The sequence below is a fragment of the Nothobranchius furzeri genome, chromosome 12 (assembly GCF_043380555.1).
Source record: "Nothobranchius furzeri strain GRZ-AD chromosome 12, NfurGRZ-RIMD1, whole genome shotgun sequence".
NCBI classification, from domain to species: domain Eukaryota; kingdom Metazoa; phylum Chordata; class Actinopteri; order Cyprinodontiformes; family Nothobranchiidae; genus Nothobranchius; species Nothobranchius furzeri.
In genome coordinates this window covers 15,350,968-15,376,439 of record NC_091752.1, presented here as the reverse complement: position 1 = coordinate 15,376,439, position 25,472 = coordinate 15,350,968, and the positions used below count along the sequence as shown (strand labels likewise).

The 25,472-nt window shown below is 44.0% G+C and overlaps 1 protein-coding gene across 14 annotated transcripts in view; it reads right to left on the bottom strand.

Moving 5' to 3' along the window:
* tacc2 (transforming, acidic coiled-coil containing protein 2) overlaps positions 1 to 25,472 on the bottom strand; it is a 59,772-nt gene that overhangs the window by 20,124 nt on the left and 14,176 nt on the right. For 13 of the 14 annotated variants that reach the window (XM_070542337.1, XM_070542339.1, XM_070542340.1 and 10 more), the window contains 4 exons: positions 19,766 to 24,898; positions 17,109 to 17,648; positions 13,643 to 13,837; positions 929 to 1,035 (listed from right to left, as the gene is read on the bottom strand). In XM_070542337.1, the coding sequence (XP_070398438.1) occupies positions 929 to 1,035; positions 13,643 to 13,837; positions 17,109 to 17,648; positions 19,766 to 24,898 (5,975 nt within the window). The remainder of the gene's footprint in view (positions 1 to 928; positions 1,036 to 13,642; positions 13,838 to 17,108; positions 17,649 to 19,765; positions 24,899 to 25,472) is intronic. The other variant, XM_070542343.1, reaches the window with a different exon arrangement.

Genomic DNA, 25,472 nt, shown 5'->3' with positions numbered 1-25,472 from the left:
CAACTATTGAGCTTAGACTGAGAGACTATTTAAGGGGAGGATACCCTAGCTGGTCCTGGGGGCTATTATCCAGCATGTTTAAAGCTTTCCCTGCTTCAACAGACCTGCTTTTATTCAGCAGGCGATTTGCCAGCTTCTGCAGAGCCTGATGAGCAGCTGAACAGATGAATCAACTGTGTCGGAGCAGGGAAACCTCTAATACATGCCGAATAGCATCTTTGGTTAATTAGCTGATTAGAGTTTGACACTTTGAGCCTAGAAAATTTAAGCTTTTCACAATACTTTAATTGTCTGAGATTTTGAATTTGGGGTTTTCATAAGCTGTAATCCACAATCATCACAAATTATTATAACTATAACAAATTATATTATAAGTAATGACTGAAATATCTGGCTTTGCATGGAATGAGTCTATTTATTTATTTATTTTTCACCTTTATGTTGTATTAGTGACATAGTGGAACTTTCACCTGATTTTCTATTTTGTTTGTTTCACCTGTATCCATGTAAAAATGTACCTTAAATTTGTTTAATTTGAATGTATTGAATGTATTGAATTTTTATTTTATGCAACAATGTTTAGTGTTTGGTTTTCTTTTGTACAGAAGACTTTAAAAATGATGTTTTCATGTTTTTCATGCATCAGTCCCTATTTGTTTTCCTTATTATCAAGTTTTCCTTAGTTTTTTTTACATCATCAATTTTCAATATTTATCCACTTTAATGCTTTTCTGATTAATGAAATATGTTAACTGTTTTGTTTTGTTGTTGTTTTAATTAGCTGTAAAGCACCCTACTGAATATTTCCTCAGTTTTGGGGGGAAATATTGTTTTTACATTTAATAAATCAGAAGAAAACTGCAACCTAATTCCACTAGATGGTGCAACAATACCATTCACTTGCACACACTGAATCTTCTGCTTGTACCTTTGTCATCAGATCTTAGCTCCTCGGTATGGACCTCGATGGGAGAAGCAGACTTCACTGGAGTTGTAGATTCTGGAGTCTCAAAAGCACCATCAGAGTCTGAGCTCCTAAAACCAAAAGACAGAACAAACTGAGTAAATGTTCTTAGACTGAAACATGCCTGGACTCCAGCAGGATGAGATCAGGAAGGTCAAGTTAGGACCACACAGAGATAAAACACAGACACCCCTAACCCTTTTATCAAGAACCAAAAAGAAAGATCAATTTTTATTTCCACTGATGAGAATCAGTGAAGAAATAAGCTCAAGGCTTTTTACCACAAATGAAAACAATGAATCAGCAGTCAGGTGACAGGTAACGACACACCAGAGACACACAGCCGGTGTAAAAAAAACATTTTATGGTTTATAATTTAGACTCGGGTACCTGAAGCTGCAGACACACCCTGACTATAGCTCCAGCCTTCTCAGCATCCCTTCCTGCCTCACCTCTGTCTGACTGCCTCCCTGGCAGCCTTTATCATGTTGTCATGGCTCGATCCCCAGGAGAGTCTCTGCAGGAGCCCCAGAGCTGGATCTGAGCCGGGGCTGTCCTCATCTCCGGCCCCCCCTAGCAGCGTGAACCAGCCCCAGCGAGCCCACTGCAGTGGAGACAGAGCCTGCCACGTACTCACTGCCATTGCTACCGATGGGCTTCGATAGGTGAAACGCAGACTCGCCACAAAAAAAGGACTCAGTCCTTGCTTTGTCTATTGGCTCTGTCCAAAAACAAATCCAGATCGTTGTGTTTTTGCTCTTTTCAGCTGCGTTTCTCTGTCATCACCAGCTATCAGCAGCCCCTCTGCCTCAGGAGGAAATAATGCCTCCCAATCTAGATTGGATTGTCTGCAGAAGCCCACCTCCTGCAAAGCTGTCTCCCTCTCTCAGCCTCCCTCCCTCTCTATTTCTCCCCCCCCCCTCTTGTGTTCTTTTGCTATTTTATTGTATCCATCCAGAGGAAGTCTAAAGATCATCCTAAATGCCTCCATCATGCTTTTACTCATGTGGATAAACGAATCTCTGCTTATTAAATTCAACAACAGGACTTCTCTCTCATGAAAGAGACACCGTGGACTTTTTTGTAAATCTGATGTATCCGCAGGGATTTACTACATCTTGTTCTCATGTTTTCAAAATAAAAATTTATTTGGGGAATTTAGAAGTTTTTAATTAGGATGGAACAAGATTTTGTTCAAGACCGGCAACATTTAAAGAGTTTAATGTGATTTTTTTTAACTCTGCTGTGATACCAGAGATGTAATCCCTGATGGGGCTCAGTGAGTCGTAGCAGGATCAGACAGCTCTGAGTAGAAATCCGTGAATCAGTAGCAGAAGAACCAGAATTATCCGAGATTAAAATAAAATGGTTTAAAACTGGATGCACTTTTCTCAAGTGCAAAAACCAATAAAGTATAAAACACTGGGATGTTTTTAAACACCAAAACCCATCCAACCGCAAGCTCTGCGTTTCCATGGCGACAGATGGACTGTTCCCTCCATATGCTCCAGGACAGAAATGTTGAAAGTGAACAATCCAACACACAGAACTGATGATCGTTCAAATAAGGAGCTTCAGTGAAGTTGAGTAAAAACACAACTATATATTTTATTTACAGAGCTACTCTGGTACTCCTCCAAAAATGACCATGGCTGCAGATCATCTTTACAGAAATAAGATGCAACAACATTCATCTAATATCAACCATTTATGGATGTCTGAGGGTACTGCAGGTACACGGCTAATCTGTGAAGGTATGGAGGGTGAACAGAAACAAAGAGACGAGCAACAGCTCTGATAGGCTGTGACGACTGCCTGGAGACAGAAGGTTTACAGGCGGAGAGAATGGGGGGGGGGGTGGTAGGAAGAGAGAGAGAGAAAGAGAGGGAGAGAGAGGGAGAGAGGGAGAGAGAGAGAGGGAGAGGGAGAGTGAGGAAGAGAGGGAGAGAGAAAGAAGGAGAGGGAGAGAAGGAGAGAGAGTGAGGGAGGGAGGGAGAGAGAGAGAGGGAGAGACAGAGAAAGAAGGAGGAGAGAAGGAGAGAGAGAGAGGAAGAGAGAGAGAGAAAGAGAGGGAGAGAGAAAGAAGGAGAAGGGGAGACAGAGGGAGGGAGGGAGAGGAAGAGAGAGAGGGAGAGACAGAGAAAGAAGGAGGAGAGAAGGAGAGGAGAGAGAGAGAAGGAGAGGAGAGAGAGAGGGAGAGAGACAGAGGAAGAGAGAGAGAAGGAGAAGGAGAGAGAGAAAATGAGAGAGAGAGAGGGAGAGAGACAGAGGAAGAGAGAGAGAAGGAGAAGGAGAGAGAGAGGGAGAGAGAGAAAATGAGAGAGAGAGAGGGAGAGAGAGACAGAGGAAGAGAGAGAGAGAGAGAAGGAGAAGGAGAGAGAGAGAGGGAGAGAGAGGGAGAGAGAAGGAGAGAGAGAGGGAGAGAGACGGAGGAAGAGAGAGAGAAGGAGAAAGAGAGAGAGAGGGAGAGAGAGACAGAGGAAGAGAGAGAGAGAAGGAGAAGGAGAGAAGGAGAGAGAGAGGAAGAGAGGGAGAGAGAGAAAAGGAGAGGGAGAGAGAGGGAGAGAAAGGGAGAGAGAGGGAGAGAGAGAAGAGAGGAAGAGAGGGAGGGAGAGAGAGAGGGGAGAAAGGGAGGGGGGAGAGTGAGAGGGGGAGAGAGAGGAAGAGAGAGGGGGGAGAGAGAGAGAGAGAGAAGGAGAGAGAGAGAGGGAGAGAGAAAGAGGAAGATAGGGTGAGAGAGAGGGAGAGAAAGAGAGAGAGAAGGAGAGAGAGAGAGGGAGAGAGAAAGAGGAAGATAGGGTGAGAGAGAGGGAGAGAAAGAGAGAGAGAAGGAGAGAGAGAGAGGGAGAGAGAAAGAGGAAGATAGGGTAAGAGAGAGGGAGAGAAAGGGAGAGAGAGGGAGAGAGAGAAAAGAGAGGAAGAGAGGGAGGGAGAGAGGGAGAGAGAGAGGGGAGAAAGGGAGAGAGAGGGTGAGAGAGTGAGAGAAAGGAAGAGAGAGGGGGAAGGGAAAGGGAGAGAGAGAGAGAGAGAGAGAGATGGTGTATGTCACACATCCAGGGCAATCTCTTTAAAAATGAGGTGATCTAATGTTTATTAAAGCCGGCAAGACAGATGCATGAATTGTCTCCTAGCAGTAAATCAGCAGCATCGTCTCTACGCTGTCCTCTTATCTTCTGTCCTGACCCAGACACTCATCTATCTACTTTAATTCCACTCCTTTTCCTTACAGCTCCCTGCTTTCCCTTCTGCTCTTTCTCCATACCTCACTGTTATTGGGCTTTTCATTCTGGGTTGTTTGTGACCTGCTGTTAGCTTGTTGGGAGGAAAACAATCTGTTTATCGGATAAATAAGGAAATTAGAATACGATGTGTAAAATCACATATGTCAGAGTCAAGGCCCGCGGGCCAGATGCGGACCGTGGAGCATTTTTATGTGGCCCACGAGATAAATATCAAAAATATATTAAAACTGGCCCGCTGGCCGATTTCACCGCAAAGACTTCAACTCCCATGATTCTTTGCAGCGTCAGCGCGGAGCCGACGCGCCCCCTCCTTTGTGGTTTTTCAGCACCTGCTGCCAGTGTTGTGCCATAAATCGACTCGCTGCCAAAAAATGATTAGCCACTAAAGAAAAGAAGGGGGAAAAATCAAATCGCTGGAGAATTGTTTATTTACATTTATACGACGTGTACATTCAATACAGGGCGCCATTTTACATTGTTTATTTATTTTTTAGTATCAAGGCTGTAACATAAAGAAAGCCAGTTCTTACCACAAACCATCTTTCAATCGCAAATATTGCAAAAAGGATTAATATATCCTCATTGTGAACGTTTAAGACAAATAGCAACACTTAAAACAACTTCCGAACTGGAAAAAACTAAGCTAATCATTTTTTGACAGCGAGTCGATTTATGGCACAACACCGGTCTCTTCAGCTCCGCTGTCTCGGACAAACTAAACACTCCTCTCACTCAGCGCCGAGTTCACTCAGCTGTTTTCTGACGTTGAAGCCCAGAAACTGAGATTCTAGCCGCTCAGTAATGTGTTCATGACTGAAAGAGAAAGTTTTCCAACTAACGTCCAGACAGAGCTGATATAACTCCAGCGAGCTGCGACACGCTCAAACCAGCACGGCTCTGTCGTGTTTCCCCCCCGACACACAACAACGTGGTCAAGCTGCTCAGACATGTTCATCAGCACAAACCTACGTGAGCACCTGTTGTCATCTAATGTTGTCATTATTATGATGAAGATGAACAAAACAACAGGAGTCTCCTCCTCAGCTCAGATCAACCCCATGATGCAGGTATCTGGCTGGAACAGGTGAGCATCACAGTAAACCAGTGGAGCAAACTGAGCTTTAAATATGTTGGTTTTATGCTCTTTTTCTGCTCCAAAACATGAAAGTTAACAGGTGAGATGTTGCATTTTCATTTAAGATAAAATGATATTTTTATTTTGTTGTTGGCCCATGAGAAAAGATTTAACCTACAGTAAACAGGAAGTGGAAAGGCTGCAGATAGATGAATAGAATAGAAATTCCCTTTATTGTTCCTCAGTGGGGAAAGCTAGACGTCACAGCAACGATGACACTTATTACAGGAGAAAAAAAGGAGAATAAAAAATAAGAAAAATGAATAAACAAGAAAACATAAATCCTGAACAGATTATAAAAATGCTGATTATACCACAAGTAATGAATACCACTGATGCCTTTTATTTAAAACTGACTTGCTCGTGTGTAATTTGGTTATTCCACATTCAGTGTTAATGCAGAAATAAGTTTGTTTCCAAATTTAAAGGTTCAAAATTGCATGAATGTTGATAAAGAAAATGTGCAAATTTGCCGTCACTTTTTCAAAAATATTAAGTTTGGCCCTCGACTCCGTCCCAGAGTTTCATTTTGGCCCCTTGTGAGTTTGAGTTTGACTCCCCTGTGGAAAATGATGTAAAATGAATAAAAAGGCCAACAGAGGGCGCCCTTGTGCATTTAATTTATGATGAATGAGTATCGGACAGCTGGCATTACATCATGGCTGAACACACAGATGCTGTTTTTTAAATTTAAATTGGCCTTTTGAACTTTGACAACAAGCATGATTGAGTTTGCAGAGGATGCATAAACTATATCAATGATGTAGACTTCTGGATCAAACGCTAAATCATTCTCCACCATCTAGAGCAGTGGTTCCCAGAGTTACGGTCGAGACCCCACGGTGGATCATGAAACACTAAGTTTGAAGTCTGATTCATTTCTAATTTGATTTATTCAACCAGTCATGTCTGAGGTTGAAAATCTTTGCTGTTGTAATTTTATGAATCAGAGGCTGAAAAGTTTGGGAATCACTAATATAAAGTTCATAAAAAATACATTTTTTTCCTAAAAAGCTAACAAAGGAACTTTTCCCTCACGTTTCCATCCCAGCTGTCTCAGATTTAGTCCCAAAACAAAGAACGCTTTGAGACAGAAGAGTGTCAGACAAAGATAAACTCTTAAGAGTAATACCTCAGTCTAATCTGAGACTCTGACTGCAAGCAGATGGCACATTGAAAACAACCAATCAGGATGAGAGCAGAGTTACAGATGCAATCAAGTTACTGGTTTGAAATTTTTACACATAAACAGTCTGCACAGGGAGTTTTATTACAAATAAAACATGACTTTCATGCAGGGAAGTCGAAGGGAAGTCCAGGAGGGGCTGTGGCCACCCCACTGGACCCCCAGGGAAGACCACCCTGCCAGTCCCCTTAATAAATCCCATTCATGTTCACATCAAGCATAAATACATTTTCTTTAATCAAGAAATAAGTGTTAAAGCCAATAAATATGTTAATTTTAATACAATTTTTTATAAATAACTTATTTAATAAATCACAAATTATACCACTGAGGCTCATAGTATTAAAAGTGTAAATCCTAATAGGTTTTAGAACATTTCTGTTAAAACAGCAACAGGAAAACGAATGGTAAATGGCCTTTATTTGATATAGAGCCATGTAGAGTACTAAAACCCCCCAAAATCCTTTACAACACAATCAGTCATTCACCCATGCACACACACACACACACGCGCGCACACAGGTGGTGATGTACCAGCCCTGCTGGGAAAAATGTCTTGCCCAAGGACACAACAACAGACTGAGCAGGGCTCAAACCTGCAAACTTCCTATTATGGGGTGGACACTTAACTCCACTGCCACCGTCGCCCTCAAAATGAAACTGTTTTAAATTTTTCAACATTAACTGAAGTATCTGTTTGAAATTTTGTCTTTTTTAAATGTCTGTTTCTCAAAACTGAGGTAAGTGCGTTGGATGCACAAGCCCGTTGTTTCCAGAGAAAAATAATGAAGGAGCATTCAATGCACAGCTACAGACTAAACTCCCCCAGTTACCACAGAGACCAAAGACCAATTTGGTGTGCCACCCCAACATTCTCATTGGCCCCCCATGAATATTTTCTGGGGGCGCCACTGCTTTTATGTATGAAACATTTATTTCTTGATGAGGAGCAGTCCATTTCCCTGATCTCCCATCCCTGGTGTGTCTGAGACGTGGAGCACTCTTGCTCCTGCTCCATCCATCTCAGCCTCTGAGTTATCCTCAATACACCCCCTCCACGCGCACACACACACACACACACACACACACACACACACACACACACACACACACACACACACCATGTTCTTTTTCAACACAGCCACCAACTTCAGTTCCCAGCGCGGCGGTCGCATCCTCCTTCCTACAGAACAAAACATTGCCGCCTCCCTGTGCCACACATTTCTCTGTATTCTGCTCCTCTTGGAGCTCTGACGTGCTATTTAGTGCACAGCTGTTGGGAGGCAGGCTTGTGTGTGCATGTGACTGTGCTCGTGCAAGGATTTTCTCATCCTTATTTACATCACAAAAGCACATAATGTTTGGCTGCAGTCACATTCCTGCCTGTTGTTTTTTGTTTGTTTGTTTTGCACAACTTAAAAAAAATGAAAGAAGCATTTGTTATCAAATCCATGAACAGACAAAATATTATTTAAAAAAACTCACATGTGTTCCTGAGAGGGACAGTGAGTCTGTCCTTGCTCCATGGACTCGTTGGCTCCCATCCTTAACAACCCCTGCCACCCCCTCCACCTGCTCCAGCTCTCCGGCCACCATCCACCTGCTACCTCTCCTCGTCTCCTTTCTAAACTCTCGGCGCAGACAGGTAGTCCGTATCAGAGGAGGTGATCTTGCTGTGCTGCACTGCAGAGGATGAGCAGTTCGCATCAAGAGCAAAACAGAGGATGATGACGGGCTTCTCACTTCGTCCTCAGCATCCTCACTCCTCAATACACTGAAGAGGGATCCTGATTCTCATCTAAAATGAAGCTAAACCAGGAGGCCTAAAACCTCCGGCTGAATCTACGAGAATGAAAATAGCAGTCCCGTTTTCTGTTTTGTCTTGTATGTGAGTCTGAGGCGCTTCTTCTCTGTTTAGCTCCTAAAATCGCTGAGCTGTGTTGCTGCTCTCCCTGCCTCCTCCCCCCTCTTCCCTTCATTCTCTCCCCTGATATCAGAGTCCTGTTCCTTTAAAAAGACAGCATTCTGCAGGGGAGCCAAACAGTGGTAGACCCCTAAAATCACCCTGGTAATACAACGCTCTGTTAGACCCCCTCCACATCGACTCCTCAGTGCATGTTTACTGTGAACGGCCTTTTTCTTCCCATAATCCCACCTTTTATTCTATGTCATGCATATAGAAAATCTGTGTTTTCCCTTCTTTCTGCACAATGGAACCTTCCAACACTCAGCTCAGCCAACCAGAAAGCGGTCTGAGGTAAACAATAGACTCTAGGTAACTGCTGTGTGCATTTCTAGCTCGCATATAACACTCTTATTTTGTGTTTTTGCTCCTAATAACAAGAACTGTTGCATTTTTTAATGACGCTATTAAACTTGTTATTAAAACATTGTTTACTGGATCGTCTTTTATTTATTCTTTTTATGTAGAAAATCAAAAATCTGCAGGTTTACTTCATACTCCAATTTACAATCACTCTCACAAAACCTTAGGCTGCATCAAAGGACCAAGAGTGCCCACCGTCCTCGGTCATCTGTGTGTGACAGATGTGGAAAAGGCATCCTGTGGGGCACAAATGGGACCAGGATTTGTTTCAACACGTTTCCCATTGATTTAAAGAGGACTGGAAAGGGGGGGGGGGGGGGGTAATATGAGATGAACAAATCTATTGTCCACTCATGGGAAAGTTTGGAAATGAGGACTCTCCACAATGGCTCAAGCCTGCAGGCATACAAAGTCCCTGAGGTGTGGTTTCAGAAGTCGGTCTTCTGCTGTTGAGGACAAAAAAAGTACGAACTGAAAGGAAGAAGCTCCAGTTTCTCTGGAACACAAAACCAGGTGTTTATGTTTGAACTCAGCATATCTGATGATGAACCAGAAAAGCTGCAGCCCCATTTACAAATAAAACCCACAGACCATGTGCAAGACTAAATATTGATTGCTGCAGCCAGTTGGACCACCAACCCCCCATATGGGCTCATATGTAGGACACCAGAAGCATTTACAGTCTTTGTTCAGTCAGATTTAATTACATCTTCCTGTTGCTGCTTTAACATTGAGGTGATGCACCTCAGCTCCAGCTACAGGAAAGGAAGAAATAAAAAATTCAACAAACTCACAGAGTGGAAAACATGAGAGAGACAGTTTTTGTGAAAGATTCATAACTGCACTTTAAGTCCGTGTGTGGCCACGCTTAAGAGGTTTGCAAAATGTTGCGATGCAGAACAGTTAGAAGCTTCAAGGGAACTGGAACTTGTTTAATTCCTACAGAAACACTATTTTTAACACCTGCTGTGTTTCTACCATCGACATATAAATATTGGACAATGGGTTTCCATAGGCTCCAATAACACGTTTTTGAAGAAAAATGGGAGGTGGCCACCACCGCTAGTTTGACCGTGTCAAAGGTTCCGTCAAGCCCAGACAATTCCACAAAAGGGAAGAGAGGTGGAGCTGAGGGTGTGGCTGTAAGGCTGGGATTAACTGACAACACCCGGTCGAACTAGCTACAAGCTAACCTGAAGCTAACCCAAAGCTAACACGGAGGTGGGAGCTAAGCTAACGGAGGTAGCAACCTAGCTACAACCGGAGGTAACTGTGCACAACACCAGAGCTTCTGAGTCAGAGATACGCCGGGCTGACCGCTGGGTAAAACCGGGTGGAACACAGAGGTCTCCTGAGACCTCCACAAGCCGGCAGTGGCACAGCAGACAAGCGCTGCTGCGATTTGAGATGCGCAGAGCTGCCGCTGGGGAGAACCGAGTGGAAAGGTTTCCATCCCAGAGCTCCACAAGCCGGCAGCCCGCAGAGCAGACAGAAGCCGCGATCAGACAGAGATGCGCTGAGCTGCGGGGAGGGGAGAACCGGATGGAAAACATCGGTCTCCCGAGAGCTCCACAAGCCGATAGTCAGAACCCAGCTCCACCAACATGTTATATTTCAACCCATTTTCTAAAGTGCAGCATTATGTTAAATGCACTGGGTTTTACCCTATTACATTTAAATTTCATGGTTAAACAGTATATGTTAAAATCTAAGCTCAGCTCGGCAGTGACCTAAAATACATAAATATAATTCTACTTACCGAAAAAAATGAAGTGGAGACTCCTTGGACGCTCTATTAGTGCAATTAATACCACAGCAAGTCATTTTGTCCAACAATTGCACAAATAATATCCAAAAAAAGAACGCACAAACGCTACAACTAATGGTCTAAGTTGAGAGACTGAAAATGACCGAACAGTTTTCAGGCGAGGCCGAGGCTCAGGCTGAGGCCTTTCCCCGGAGCTAGCTCTGTGGTCACGTGGGTCGGATGCTCATTAATTATACAGAATTTTAGGCTTTTAATACACTTAAACAGAAGAGTGAGAAAAAAATTCACCCCCCTCAGAGTTGTCATGAGTGTAAACTAGATCATTTAAACCAAAAACATGTTTTGGTACCAGGCTGTAAACATGTTTATTTCTGCTGTGAAATTGGTGTTTTTAACATGGGAGTCAATGAGGATTTGCTCGCTTCTGACACCAGTCCCCAGTGGATGAGGGTGGAACTGCAATTTATTTCACTTCCTTGTTTGCTTCAGTTCTTCACCCGCATTGCGGGGGCTTGGTTTCTACACAAAGCAGCATGGGTTGTGCCAGAAAAGTCAAAGATAAATATTTATTTCTTCTCAATTTGTTTTAAATAAAAAGAAACCTGATGCTGCAGTTGAATATCGAAAGACTTACCGAGAGTATGATTTTAATGCTACAAGTTAAAGATGAAACTAAAAACAGTTATGTACAGAAATAGCTGCCGCAGTAGCTTTTAGGAAACGTCACTTATGACACAGTTGTGCAAAAGTAGGACGCTGACTCCAAATTTAGAGAGCAGATCTGGTGGTGTGTGAAAAATGGTTGAAGCACTCTTTTCAGCTCTGCATGGGGAGGGAGGGGGCATCCATATTTACCAAACATGGCTGGTCTGCTCCTCTGATCTACAAGGATTTTTTATTTATAGAGCACCTTTCAAGATAAGAATCACAAGCAGAATAATAATGTAAAAATGATTAAAAAACAATAAATAAAAATAAGAATAACAATGAAAACATTTGGAAAAAACAGGAGCCCAGATATATACAGAAATTATTAAAACACCGGCGTGAAAAGAAGGGAGAGTAAGCGGACTTTTGTCCTACTAATATTAATTAGTTGGGACTTTTGTTAGTCAGGGATTTTTATTTTTAATCATTTTTATTTTCATTTAGCGACTAAACGTAAAAAAGTCTTATTGAAACAAGTTTAAAAATCTTCAGCACCTGAGCAGAGAAAAATCCATCAAGAAATGTTAATAAAAAAACTATTATTCAAATATTTCTGCTGCAGATTAATAAGCCAGTGGTAATGAGTTCATGAACCTGGAAAAATATCAGATATTTTAAAAGCTGCTAGGCAGTGATGCATTCAGGAACCAAAAAATAAAGCAGACAGTTGACTTTCAGAATGGCCAGTCACTTTTAAAGAGCAAGTCACCCCAAATCAACTTTTTTTCTGATAAACTATATAAATGCGTGTCTAACTGAGCTGCAGACACATGTAGTCAATAGTTTTGCACTTTAGTGGATTTTAGTTAAAATTTCTATTTTCTGCCTAAAACTGTCAGTGTTGTGCCGTTGTCACGTAAAAACTCTTCACTGCATTTGAATTTAAATCTGCCGTCGCTATTGGGTAAGAGATACCCTAGGACGTTAGCTGGTACCATATGATGTCACAATGTCGTTGTGAGCCTGTGTGTGTGTGTGTGTGTGTGTGTGTGTGTGTGTGTGTGTGTGTGTGTGTGTGTGTGTGTGTGTGTGTGTGTGTGTTCGTTGGCGGCTCCGCCCTCTTGATCTGTTAGGCAACACCATCTGTTGCATTTTTCAAACAGGAAGTGGGAGTTGAGTAAGAATCTGGTAGAGGGTGACTTGCTCTTTAAGCAGGTTGTGCAGAATATTCTCCATTTCTCACCAAATACATTAAAATGCTATCCTGGTGCAGTAGTATCATCTGCGTGCAGGATGCTCATTCAAATAAAAATAAAAATAAATTTTAAAAAATGATTCAAAATTGTTTTTTAAAAAATCTTAAAGATTTTAGCCCTTATTGTTTTTATTTTGACACAGGTGCATTGTGGGAAACACGAGACCGGCTTTGTTCAGTAATATCCCAAAACAACACAGGATAAACAAACATGAGCACAATAAATATAGAAGCACAATGTGACACAAACCCCCTCTGGTGGTTGAAAATAAAACTGCAGCATCATGCCAGAAGAGGCTGAGTCATTACCCTGTTTTTGCAAACTTTAACAAACAACAAAACAAAAAAGGATCTGCAGAGAAATCTCACTTTTAAACAGTTGTGATCTTTCACACATTCATTTGTAGTTAATATGAATCAGTGTGACTTGATGGTGTTAAATTATGATACTGGTGATACACAGGCATCTTAAATTTTCTTACAAGTCTTTAAAAAGGAACAAATTAGGCAAAAAATACGTGAATAATGTTGTGTACGAGTGTGAATAACCTGTATATGCTATAGAGTTTCAACAGACCCTTATTATGTGGCATATATGGAGCTTCCATACCACTATGTTCATTTTATTAAGTCCCGTTTCCTCAGAGATTTTGTGGTAAGTGAACATAGCAAGCCTGTGCTGTCATTTACTGAATGAGGTAATAAGTTGGAGTGCACCTGCAGACAGAATTTGTTTCAGATTTCATTAAAAAATTTGTTTCAATAAAGTTAAAAAAGAGCATATTTATTGTTATTAAGGATTGGATGCGAATATTGTTGGAGACCTAAAACAGTCCAACTCAAAAGTCTGAATTAGAAGATTTGTGGACAAGGCTTTCCTCTTAAGGAGGCCTTTGACTCACAAAGTCAGTAAGTGTTCCACGTGTCAGTTTAATGCTGTCCTTTCATCTGAGCCACGGGGCTTAGAAGACGAGGATTTGGCTAATTTTCATGAAGCTGGATAAAGAGAATTGGTGTTAGCGGAGGACAAACTCATTGTAATGTGGACACGTCCCATTGTTTTGACAATGCAATAAACGGGGAGAGGTAATGAAATGAAGAGCTGCTGGCATTCGTACCTGAAAGGGTTCTCACAAAGGTGGAAAGGAGCAGCAGGGGCTGGAGGAGGCAGGCAGGGAGAGGTGAGTAGGGCCTCAGGTGTGTGACTCTCTGGGGCAGGGTGGAGGTGAGGAGGACTGGCATGTAGGAAGTGCTCGTTAGAAGGAGGAACAGGAGCAGAGTGGCCTGTATTTGTTTGGCCAGTGAGTGATGACCTGCAGGGGAGAGGATGGAACAGAAAACACTGAGTTCTCCGTCATGTTCCTGCTCACATGAATCCTACCTCAAAGCAGAGACAAACACAACCTTCTGCTCGGTATCGTCCCGAGCAAGAAGCAACTTGAAAAATAAAATGCTGGCTCCGACCATCCTAGAACCACCCCGTCATTAAAAATACACAAAACTGACATCTCATCAATGGCCTGGCGTGATCCATCCTTACAGAGAAGACAGAGTCCAGCTCTGTCATCATCAGCCACCTGGTGGACGGGGATTTATCCCTGATCCACGCCGCTCTAATCTGACAGCAGTAGACGCCCGAGCAGCTGTTCCACCACATGGGGAAGGCCTCCTGTTTGGAGCTATAAATATCCCAGCAGCCTCCTCTGCATACCTCTACAACATGTCTACTGGTGAAGTCGTCTGCTGATTGGACTCTGCAAAACTGATCTTCCATTTCTGTGTAGTTGAATCAAAACTGCACTTATTGAAGTCATGTGCTCCTGCAGGGCGTAGCAAATTACAGTTTACGTCTCAACTGGTGTTGCTCCTGGCATTCAATCAGGAAAAGCAGGAACTTGCTTCAGTACAAGCATGATAAAAATATCTGGTTCCTACAAGCTCCTAAAACTAGGTAATACAACCTCAGATGAGCAAATAATATGTTACAGCACGCCTTCTAACAAAAGGACAGAAGAACATAGAAATTAGTTCATTATCCTTATAGCAGCAATTATGTCAAAGAGGTCCTTCACTGGGAAACTGTTTTTTACTTATTAATTTTTTAAGTGATCATCACTCTGAGTTTTACATGAAGGTGAAAATAGTCTCCTGCGTAGAAGATGGACTCACCCACCTTCAATGCACTGAAACCAAGGCAGAATCTCTGTCCTCCAAAAGTCAAGCCAATGTGGAAGTGACATAAACTGCAGTTACCCCCTCATCCACTAGGGGCTGGCTCAAGAAAGGAGCAAGTTCCCATTGATTCCCATGTTAAAAATGTCAACTTCACATGTTTACAGCCTGGTTAAAAACATCTTAGCTTTAATAGGTCGTCCTTACTGTCATGGGGGAACTTTTTGTAACTCATCCATTTAGATGTAATTAAAGCTTTGATTGACGGGTAGAGGATGTGCCGTTGGCGCTAGCACTAGCAGCTGACCATCCTTCTTGCTCCGGGGAAGGCCTCGGCCTCGGCTTCATGTTAAATGTGTCAGCCTAGAAGGCAGAGAGTAGCAGAGATGCTCAACCCTGGGTAAAAGTGGCTGGCAACCTCCGTTAGCTTTGGTTAGCCTGGTTAGCTGTTGTCCCATTTTTGTATTTTCTAGGAAACTGGATCTGATTATCAATGAAAAAGGAGAGTATTCACTGATTGAGTCCTCTTTAATGTGGAGCTGATCCGTTGAGAGTAACGACTGAAGATTTGCAGCCAAGCGTCGGCCGCAGATACGACTGCATGACGTTACAGACGTGCTCTGATCGATACAAAAAATCAGACTGAATGCATGTGCCCTTTTACCGCCTGACATCACGCTGATTCACTTCAACTCCGCCTTAAAGTCAACATTATCGCCCGGAGGCTGTCCAGCACAGTCCTTGATGTGATTCATCTTTGCATCAATAATGAAAGCCTGAACACACATAAGACATAAGGGACTACTTAACTACACCATTCTGGATCCCCTGGTGAATCAACAAATCTGACCTTGCTTGAACTGTATTTTAGCCACATGTCTATTTTTTTTATGTAATTTACAGGAAACATCTGGATTCAAAGGTCCAGGTGTTTTATATCAAGAGAAAAACTGTAAACCAGTGAAATAAATACTGAAACAATAAGTGGAGCAGCTTAGCTAGCACAGTCCTCACACACACATTACGCTTATGAATGAAAATGCATACGAACACATAAACAAAACAAACATGATCATGACAGACGTAGTTTTATCCACTTTTGCAGGCAAAGATAAGTGAAATCACCATGACAACGGTTCTATTTACAGCTCTAACTGTGACCCACCAAGCCGAAGAGCAGCAGCCAACGCTGGAGAGAAATGTTACGGTTGTGATGTCTTCATCCCAATCATGTTTATGAAAATTGTCTGTGGCCCTTTAAGTTTCCAGCAAGGCTCAAAAACAGTTTTCAAAGGTTTTACTAAGAAGAAACGTCTGGTCCACCATCAGCGCTGCAAGAAGGAAGCGAACGTGCTCTAACATGCAACTTTCCTTCAAACGGAAGGAGGCACACTGGCATTTGCACAACTTTGTTCCGTTGAAACATTCCATCACTTCATATTTGTATCTGTCCCTCCCCGCTGCCCATCTGGTGTGGTCAACAGGCAGAGTAATGAGCTCTAGGTGCCTACAGACCATCTGCTGAGTCCACCTGGAAGGACTTAACTACCAACACTTACTGTAAACACACACACTTAAAAAATAGATGCTACTTCCCATCAACTCACCCAGATTTATGCCTCAGACAGATCCGTCACGCTGCTTCAGACAGAACTCCAGTAAACTTTCTACTACAATCCAAAAGCAGCAGAGCTCCACGGTTCCTCTCCGATCGGTGTGTGACTCTGATACACACTCACACCCCGGCACATGCTCAAGTGCTTCTCTGAACCCTGGCTTTTGTTCCACTCTCTCTGCTCGGTGCAAATGACTTCAGTGGAACTGAGAGCGTGCCTGAATTCCTCCCAGTACAAGCTTCAGTTCACAAAGCCACACAGACTGAGCAGAACCGACAGCTACGGCAGCACGTGGGGGCGGAGGGCAAAAAAAAATAAGCATATGTACGCACAGGTACACACACACACACACATTTCTATCTCTGAAACGTGTGTAACTTTATCTATTAATGAAACATAAGCTGATTTAGTGGCTCCATTCTTCCACCCTGTTGTGTCCCAGCAGAGCTGTGATGGGACAAGTGTTGAGACAGACGGGCAGCAAATGCTGCTCAGGCATGCGGACGGCTCTCGACATGCTGCTGCTGCAGCAGAGACAAATGAAACAGTCAATAGAAATCATAAACTCTGGGTTAAGTATTTTAAAATCACAGCAAATCAGCAGAGAAATAGCTGCACGTGTGTCTGATCTGACTCTGATAAGCCACCAGCTCAGGAGATCCAGAGTTTGGGATCTACAGAAGTTTAAAACACACAACCCTCAAAGGTTTCACATGTCATGTCTCTACCACACCACTAAACCAGGGATGGTGTCTAAAAGGAGATTTCAAAACAAGCTGTTGTTTTTTTCACTCACCCACAGTGCTGAAGCCCTGTAGAAGGATCTCCTGTCACTTCTGATGTCTCAGTTAAGATTTCCACAGGTGGGCCGTCTGCTGGTTTCTCTCCCTGCTCCTCTCGCAGCTTCTCCTCTTCTTGTTCAGCACATGTTGACCTCTCTGGCAGCAGATCTTCAGCACTTCCCGATTCTGGGATCCTTTCTACTACTTTGGTTGGTTTCAAGGCCTCGACCTGCTCTTCCTTTTCCTCTAAAAGTTTCTCGTCAGATTCTGGAAACTGGTCTGGAAATGGTTCTGCTTTGGCTTTTTGTTCTGTTTCTTCTGAGAGTTGTGCCCTTGGGCTCTGCATGGGTTTGGGAAGTTCTGCTGCAAGCTGTGATGGTTTTGGAGGATCTGCTATCCTTTCTAGAGGTTCTGGGAGGTCTACCGGCCTCTTTACGGGTGATGGAGATGTTGCATTTTCTGCCCCCTGCTCTGATGGAAGAATCAGTGGAGCTGCTATGTCCTCAGTGGGAGTCAGAAACTCTAGCTGAGGGGGCTCCAGAGATGGCAGGGGTCTGGAAAAAAAGATAACACAAGAAAGAGTTGGAGTATTTGTTGTTTGGGTAACAGAAAATGATATAAGTGTGTGTTGAGAAGTGTGTTTTGTGTGAGAAGAGGCTGATTCTCACACTGGAGACCAGGGACGATGTCACAGCTGATGTCACCCTGTGGAGATAATGGTCGGCATTGCTTCCATTAGAGTTTAGTGGGCACAGTCACATGACTGAGCTCTGTTCAACACAAAGTGAGGCTCTGTGTTTACCTCATTTGTATTAATTGTCCAAACAACGCCCGAGCACGGAGTTTCTGCTGTGCTCTTTAAAAAACGGTTAAAAAGGAGAATTCCTTCATTCTGACTTTCAGGAAACACAAGGTGTGGTTCACTCGTTTAATCAGTGCATGTACAGGGTTCTCAGAAGGAATGGACGAGGGGGGAAATATACCGGTGCACCCTTTCCAGGAACTAGCAGTGAGTCACATCACTGCCGAGCCAAAGACGACAGGTTTGGAGTCTTATTTCCTGATATTGTCCGTGTCTGTTGCTGCTGCCTCTTGGCCAGATCGTCGTTGTAAATGAGAATGAGTTCTCAGTCGACTCATCTGGTTAAATAAAGGTTAAAATATTCAGACATTTCGCCTTGGATTGGATAACAGCAACACAACCATGTCACTGACTTGTAACATGAATGTTTTATCTCCACAAGTAACACAAGCACGGAGGTGCTTCTGCTGTGTGGTGAAGTTGCTAAGGCTAATGGTTAGCATACAGTAGTATGCAGAACGTTCTCTGCTGATTTCTGGATGCTAAACCAACAACAGCCTTCCCTGTTGTGAGTGGAGATGGGTGAGTCCATGAATGTTGTGTGACAGTGTGACGTAGATCTGTCAAGCTTTTCCAATCCCAGAGTTTCAAGTCTATTTTCTACCAGAAGCTAACGCAGGAGATAGGTGTAGGAGACTATTTTCATGTTCAGCCTGCATGAAAATCTCAGAGTGACTGATTATGATCAGAAATAATCATTAAAAATGGGTTTTCAGTGATCTACACCTTTATCCACTTTATAAATGTTCTCTTCTAATATGATTTTAATCACCTGGGGTGACTCACAAATGTAAAAATATCTATTATCCAGATGGTTTTACAGATGCTGAGTAAACATTTGGTACCACAGTACTTAAGAGTCATCCCCCATCATATCCTCAGAGGGATAACTGATCCTTTTATTGTTTTTTTTTCACCATTTAGCATCAGAGTCAGCTTTGTTAGGTTGTTGTGAAAAATATCTAGAATTTAAAAAAAACTCTTACAAAGTAGTCATTACACATACATTAACAATTGGAGTCAATCTGACTCAAGACAGTTGTGAACATAATCAAAACAAAAATGGATAAAACATAGTCTGTTTTCAGAAACTGAGGGATAAATTGTATGTAGTAGCAGCTTGTGACATTTTTGAAATATTTAGCATTTAAATTGATAAAACCGCCATCCTTTCTTCACACAACTTCAATTAAAAATCTGGTATGAAATGGGGTTGGTGAAGTGCTAGTGTTCTTTCAATGATAGAAATGAAGTTTTAAAGGGGACCTATTATGCAAAAGGCACATTTTGCATCCTGTTGCTGTCGTGTGAGTCTCTACTGCCTCTATAAATAGTCAAAATGTGAAAAAAACATGTATCCATTTTCTGTCAGTGTTTGATTTTTCTTTATTATGTGCCTAAAGCAAGCCGTTTCTAAAAATCCCCGTCTGTGATGTCACAAATGGAGATATTGAAGAAAAAACACCTCTCACGTGCAAAAGCTGCGGATGGAACAGAAGCTGCTCAACTCCGAGCTCCTCATCGATATCGGAGCTTCTCAGCTCATAGCAGCTGAGTGGAAGATAGGTGGGCGTGGCCAGTTCCAGCTTGTTTTCCTAAAGTGACAGAGCCCTAAAACTACTCATTGTGGAAGGTACTAAAAACATTGAGAATAAAACAGCTTCACTTGCTCTATGTGAGAGGGATTTAGTGTAAAGAACTTCATAATCATGTTTTCATGACACAGAACTGTTATAAATTAAGGAAAAAATGACAATATGTCCCCATTACGGTATTTAGACTACAGTGTGCACATGATCTTGTGTTTACCTCAAGACATCCTCTGGTTCACTCTGCGAGAGGGATGCTGCTTCTTTCAGGGCTTGTATCCAGTTGGTATCTGGTCTGTGGGTTTCTCCCTCCGGAGAAGAACTCTCTGACACATCAGCATCTTCTACCTCCTCAGACACAGAGCTGCAGGCAGTAGTCTTTTCAGGGGATTTTCTGTCACACTGAGGAGCAGCGATGGAGGAACTTCCCATGAAACCATCCTGGTGCTCTGACAAACGCCCCAGATCACAGGGGGGCTCAGACCCGTTAGAAGCTACAGGGGTGGTGGATGGAAAACCTTCCAGGGGTTTTGACAGAACGTGAGATGGGACAAGGATCACTTCAGGAGTCCCTTTGTGAGATTCATCATCGTGGTTGTCAGCTGAAAGGCCAACACCGCCCTCTGAGGAACAAACTGTTCCTGAAGCCGATTCTAATTTACCGTCTTTAACCTTTGGCTTTAAAACCTGCTCCTCAGTCTCTTCATCATTGTCGGGAACCTTTTCCTCTCTTGTGTTCTCTCCATCACTGCCAACTTTTTCACCATCTTTTGTAATTTCCTCATTTTTAGAGGCTTTTAAGGCGGTTTGCTCCACTGGGATTCTTTGTGTGTCAGAGGTTTTACTGCAGCTTTGTAGCTCTACAGCCCTAATTTCACACTCCCCATTTCCAACACCCGCACTATTCACGGTTGAAGCAATACTTAAATCCTTTACTCCCGTTTCTGGCTGCTCACTAGAATCTGGTGTGAGAATTTCTTGTTTTTCGCTTGGAGGAATGTCTGCTCGACCGTCTGAGCTAGCATGTGATGATACTTGGTTTTGTAAAGGTGAGAGTGGGGCAAACTCAACAGAAATGGAACTGTTTTCAGGTCTTCTATGACTAGCAGCTGATAAATCAGTAGCTTTGTGGTCGTTTTGTTGTAATCCAGAGATCATAGTGATGTCTGTCGCTCTTCTCTCACCCGCCACATCTCCGTCTCTGTTTAAATCGCTGCAAAAGTCAGACAGCACATCTTCTGGTAAAGCTTGTGTTTCCTTACTTTTGTGATCATTTGACGAGTCATCCTGTCTCCCTGACTGACACAAACTCCTAACAGAGCTGCATCCTCGCTCTGCTCCCAGCTCCTCGCCTGGAGCTGCTGTTTGTGCCTGACTGTACGTCTTTGATTCCTCTTCTGCGAAGCCACCTGACAGTTCCTCTGCAGAGTGTCTGGATCCCAGACTCTGCCGAGAAGGACTGTTTAGATGTGGTGAGGACTGCGTTTGGACAAGAGCCGGCCTCGGATCAGACACGGCGTCCATGTTGGAGCTGCATTCCAGCACTGCTGAGACAGTTTGGCCCGAACTCTGAACATAAACAGTTTGACTTTCACTGTGAGGCTCTGACTCAGATGGAAGCATGTCCTCGTATTTCCCAGAGAATGTAGACGCTGCTTCAGATTTCAGTGTGAATTTCTTGTTTTCTTCTCCTTTTATTGTGAAGTCCTTTAGTGTCTTTAAGCCTGCAGCTTTCTGGACATCCTCATTGTGCCACTGTGGAGCTGAGTCCGCCTGCTGCTCTCTGTTGTCCATTGTTTCCTGTTGATTGTGCATTATTATTCCTGTGTTTAGGTTCTTCTTCTCCTCAGAAAGCGTGACAGTCTGATGTTTCCTTCTGTTTGCCTCAGTAGCAGGCAGATCTGAGCTGAAATTTGGATCATTTCTCACAGATATTTCACAAATAACAGCTTTAGGGTCAGTAGAGTCACACTCAGTGGGACGCTGAGATGATCCTTCAAATAGTGCAACAGACTTGGCTGACTGAGGCAGATTTTCTGTTTGTGAAACAGAAATGTTTACATCATCGATAGCAGAATTTAAAGCATCCTCTCCATCGATCGGTTCTGCACACGCCTCATCTGCCACGGCTCTGACTTTACTGTGCTGCAAATCCTGTGCTAGAGGCATTAGCAGCGCTTCGCCGCTCTCATTGCTGTCCGCCTCTCTGGAGACACCGGTGCAGGAGACTCCATCAGCACCGCGGTTACCTGCATGCTCTGGATGAGAGACATCGCAGTCACTAATCAAATCTAAGTGACTCAACATTGGACCGGGAGACAGCACCAGAACTGCTTCGGGTTCAGGTGCTGCCACGAGATCCACGTTAGCGTGGCCATTTTGAGAGGTTCCCACCAAACGACTGGACGGCTCAGAACTGGGGTCAGATTCTGACTTGCGATGAAGACCGAAACTATTCTGCTCAACAAGTGAAACAGTTGTGCAGGTAACATCCTCAGCTGGAAGCACAGGTGGGAGATGCTGGCTCTCTCCGTTTTCCTGAAGAGTCACGGTAACACGAGTCAGGTCGCTCTCACCTAAGCCCTTAGACTCATCTGTCTCACAAGAACAAACTTCACATCCTCTCTTTGCACTGATCACCAGCTGGACACCTCCAGGCGTTGTCTCAAGCTCCAGGCTTTGTCTCAAGCTCGCTGTGGGATCCATGAAGCTGTCTGTCTTCAAATCACTGTTACCTTCTTGACCCAACTTAATATTCTTCTGAGGCTCTGGACTGTCTGCTTCATTCTTGGTCGCTGCTCGGATCCCTGGCTCCATCAAGCTAGGAGAGTTAACGAAGGTGTAGCTGGCCTCCGTGACAGGATGGTGCAGTGTCTCGTGGACAGTCAGTGGAGGCAAAGAGGCACAGTCTGAAAACGGGTCAGACGTGGTCCTAAAGTCTGAAGAGAAGCTGCATTTCTGCTCCAAATCATCTGCAAAGTGAACTTTGTTGTTACCTTTGCTGCTGTTTCTAAGCCGGACATCCACTCCAGACACAGCGGGGTCACCACAGTCGCTCTGGGCATGACCTTTGACCTGGAAATCAGCTTCACTTGTCTTTGATTCAGTTGGGCTACTGGGTTGAACCTGTTGATTGCTGCTGGTTTGTTGCATCCTTCCATGCGAAGTGCATAAAGACTGGAAGACTTGTTTGCAGGTTTCTTCTGTGCGGGGTGAGTTCTCGCTCTGCTGACCCAAATAAGACACGTCCTCTGAAGACTGTGTGAGATCCGGCTCTATCCCTCCGTGTGAACTGCTGGAGCTCATGCCGGTTTTAGCGAGGAGAGGTAAAACTGTTAAGTCATGCTGTTGCTGGCAGAGGAAAGGGAGGTGGTCCTGTTGAGTGGTCGCAGCAATCCGCTTGCTCCTGCTCTGTGACTTCAGCTGTGACTCGGCAGCATCACCAGGCGGACTCGTCTCTGTCTCAGCGGATGACACCACACCAGCAGAGACTTCTGGCTGACTGGAGGAAATGCACTCCCTAGCTATTCCTCCTCCTTCTCCCACCTCCTCTCTCACATCTCTCTCCTCTCCTGGTCTGTCCGGTCCTGCAGCACTCCAGTCCCGACTGTCGGAAGCCGTGAGCAGCCAAAAGGGAGACGCTTCTGATCGCAGCCGCTCCCTTTCTGCGTCCCCCTCCTCTGAGAGAGAGATCTCTGTGTCTGGACTGCGAATGCTCGTCTCCCGCCGTCCCTTAGTTTCAGTCTCAGCCAAGTTGTGTGGCATTTTGCTGCTGCACCCTTTCCCAGAAGCAATCTGTCCCTCTTTGGCTGATGATGAAACTGTGCAGCTTCCCCGTGAGCAGGTTAACAAGAGCTGAGGGGGGTCGTCCAGGAGTTTGTCTCCCTCATCTGCAGGAGCAAGACACCTTTCTTGTCCCCCCAGGCTTTTGCCTCCCACTGCTGTCTTACTCTCCACGAATGCTACTGTAGCCGCTCTCGTCTCTAAATCACGCCTCGTGCTTTCTCCCTCTCCCTCGCTTTCCATCACTTCTGGCAGTGTGGGTGTTGTCAGTGGCAACGCATTAACTACTATTAAAGCTTTTTCAAGGCCGCTCTCTGTGCTACTCTCTCCCACACAGGATCTGCTGTTCGGGACTACGCTCTGGTTTTCCCGTGAGGGTGTTTCTGCTGCAGCCTCCTGCTTCTGCCCTTCCTTTACACGCTGTGAGCTTTCATGGAGGCTGTGAATCATACTAGTCTGAGCATCCATGTGGTTGTGGTTATCTGGCTGATTGGATCTCTGTGAACAATCCTGGTTGGAAACAGGTGAACAGGAAGTAAGACGATCCCGCCTGCTATGAGAGGAGAGCAGAATTCCCTCTGGATTCAGCTCATAATCATCCCGGTTGTCCGTGTGCTCTCCACAAATCACATTCCCAGCAGCTACCTCTGGCAGTGATGCAGCATTGCTACTTTTTTTGGGTGACACAGCTTCAAGTTTGCTTTCAGACGGTACCGCTGCTTTCTGTTTCTCCGTCTTTTTCTTTCTCCGATGTTTCTTTTTCTTTGCTTCTATGTTCTGCACAGCTTGTTTGCTGCTTGTTGAGCTCACCTGTGTCTCTACCTGAGTGTCCTGGTTGTGTTTGTCCATCCCTGATCCTGACTGCCGCTCTGATAACTTGGTGTTTGAGTGTGAGCTACATCTGGATGTGTCTAAATGGCCTGCCTCCGTTTCACCCACCAGAGCATTGATATTGTGGTCTTCCCTTATATTTTCTTTCTTTTTGATCAGAGTTTCTGTCGCTGCACATGTGTTTAACTCTTCATCGCCCACGCCTACAATGACACATCCCTCAGTATGATTTAGACTTTCTTTCTGGTCACTGAGATCTGAAAATTTAGCATTTTTCTCCTCTAACGGTTTAGGTGTTTCCTTCTGTCCATCTATTGCTGGCCTTATTTCTGAACATTCATCCAGACTCACTGTAGCTTCGAATCCACTTCCTGTTTCTGCTGTCCCGACGTTATTCTCCTTTCCCAGAATGTATTCCCGAAAGCTAAACACGACCGTTCCCATCTGGCTGTTTGCAGCCTCACCGTTTCCACGTCTTCTCCTGTTTCCATGGTCCCGGTTGCTAGGTCCTGGATGGACTACATTTGGAGTTGACTCACAAGACTCATCGCACACCTCCTCATCGCTGATGAGCTGTGCAGGAGTGAGCAGGGATGCCATTTGCTCTTCGCATTCTTGGAATGCCTCTTGGAGTTCCCAGTCAATGAAAGCAGATGAGGAAGGGGTCGGGGATCCTGGCGTGTCGGGATTCTGAGGTAAAAGATGGACATCTGGGGTCACGGGGTGGCCGCCATCGGGCCTGAGGCGAGGGCAGGGGGGAGAGAGTTTAGACCAGAGCAGCTGCTCATTCCACCATGCCACCGAGCGATGCGATTGGCAGAGAAACTCATGCTTGGGCGTGAGCTTCCACCATACGTGCAAACACACATACACACACAGATGCCTATGCCGAGATCTCCATCACCATGCCACAGCTGATATCAGCAGTTTTCTATGAGTGTTAATTAACATGCAGGTCTGTTGAAACACACACAGACTTACACTCCATATTCACACCATTTTACACATTCATGTGTTAAATTATGGTTTCACACTTTTGAGCCAACTGCCTCAAATTTGCTACAAGAAATTGCAAATCCAAAAGAAGGCTAATCTGTCTTTGAAGCATTAATTTAATTTCCTTTAAATAAGTAGATATTTTAAGGGGAGGTTTTGTGGAAAGGTTAGGAACATTTTGTTATCCGACATGTTACAGAAAACTCCAACAGCCTCAGGTAGGAGAAATGGAGTTTAATTCAGAGTTGATGGCCAATGCAAGTAGAGATTGCTGCCTCCCTAAAACGGTGGATGCTAATGCTATTTTATAAGCCTTT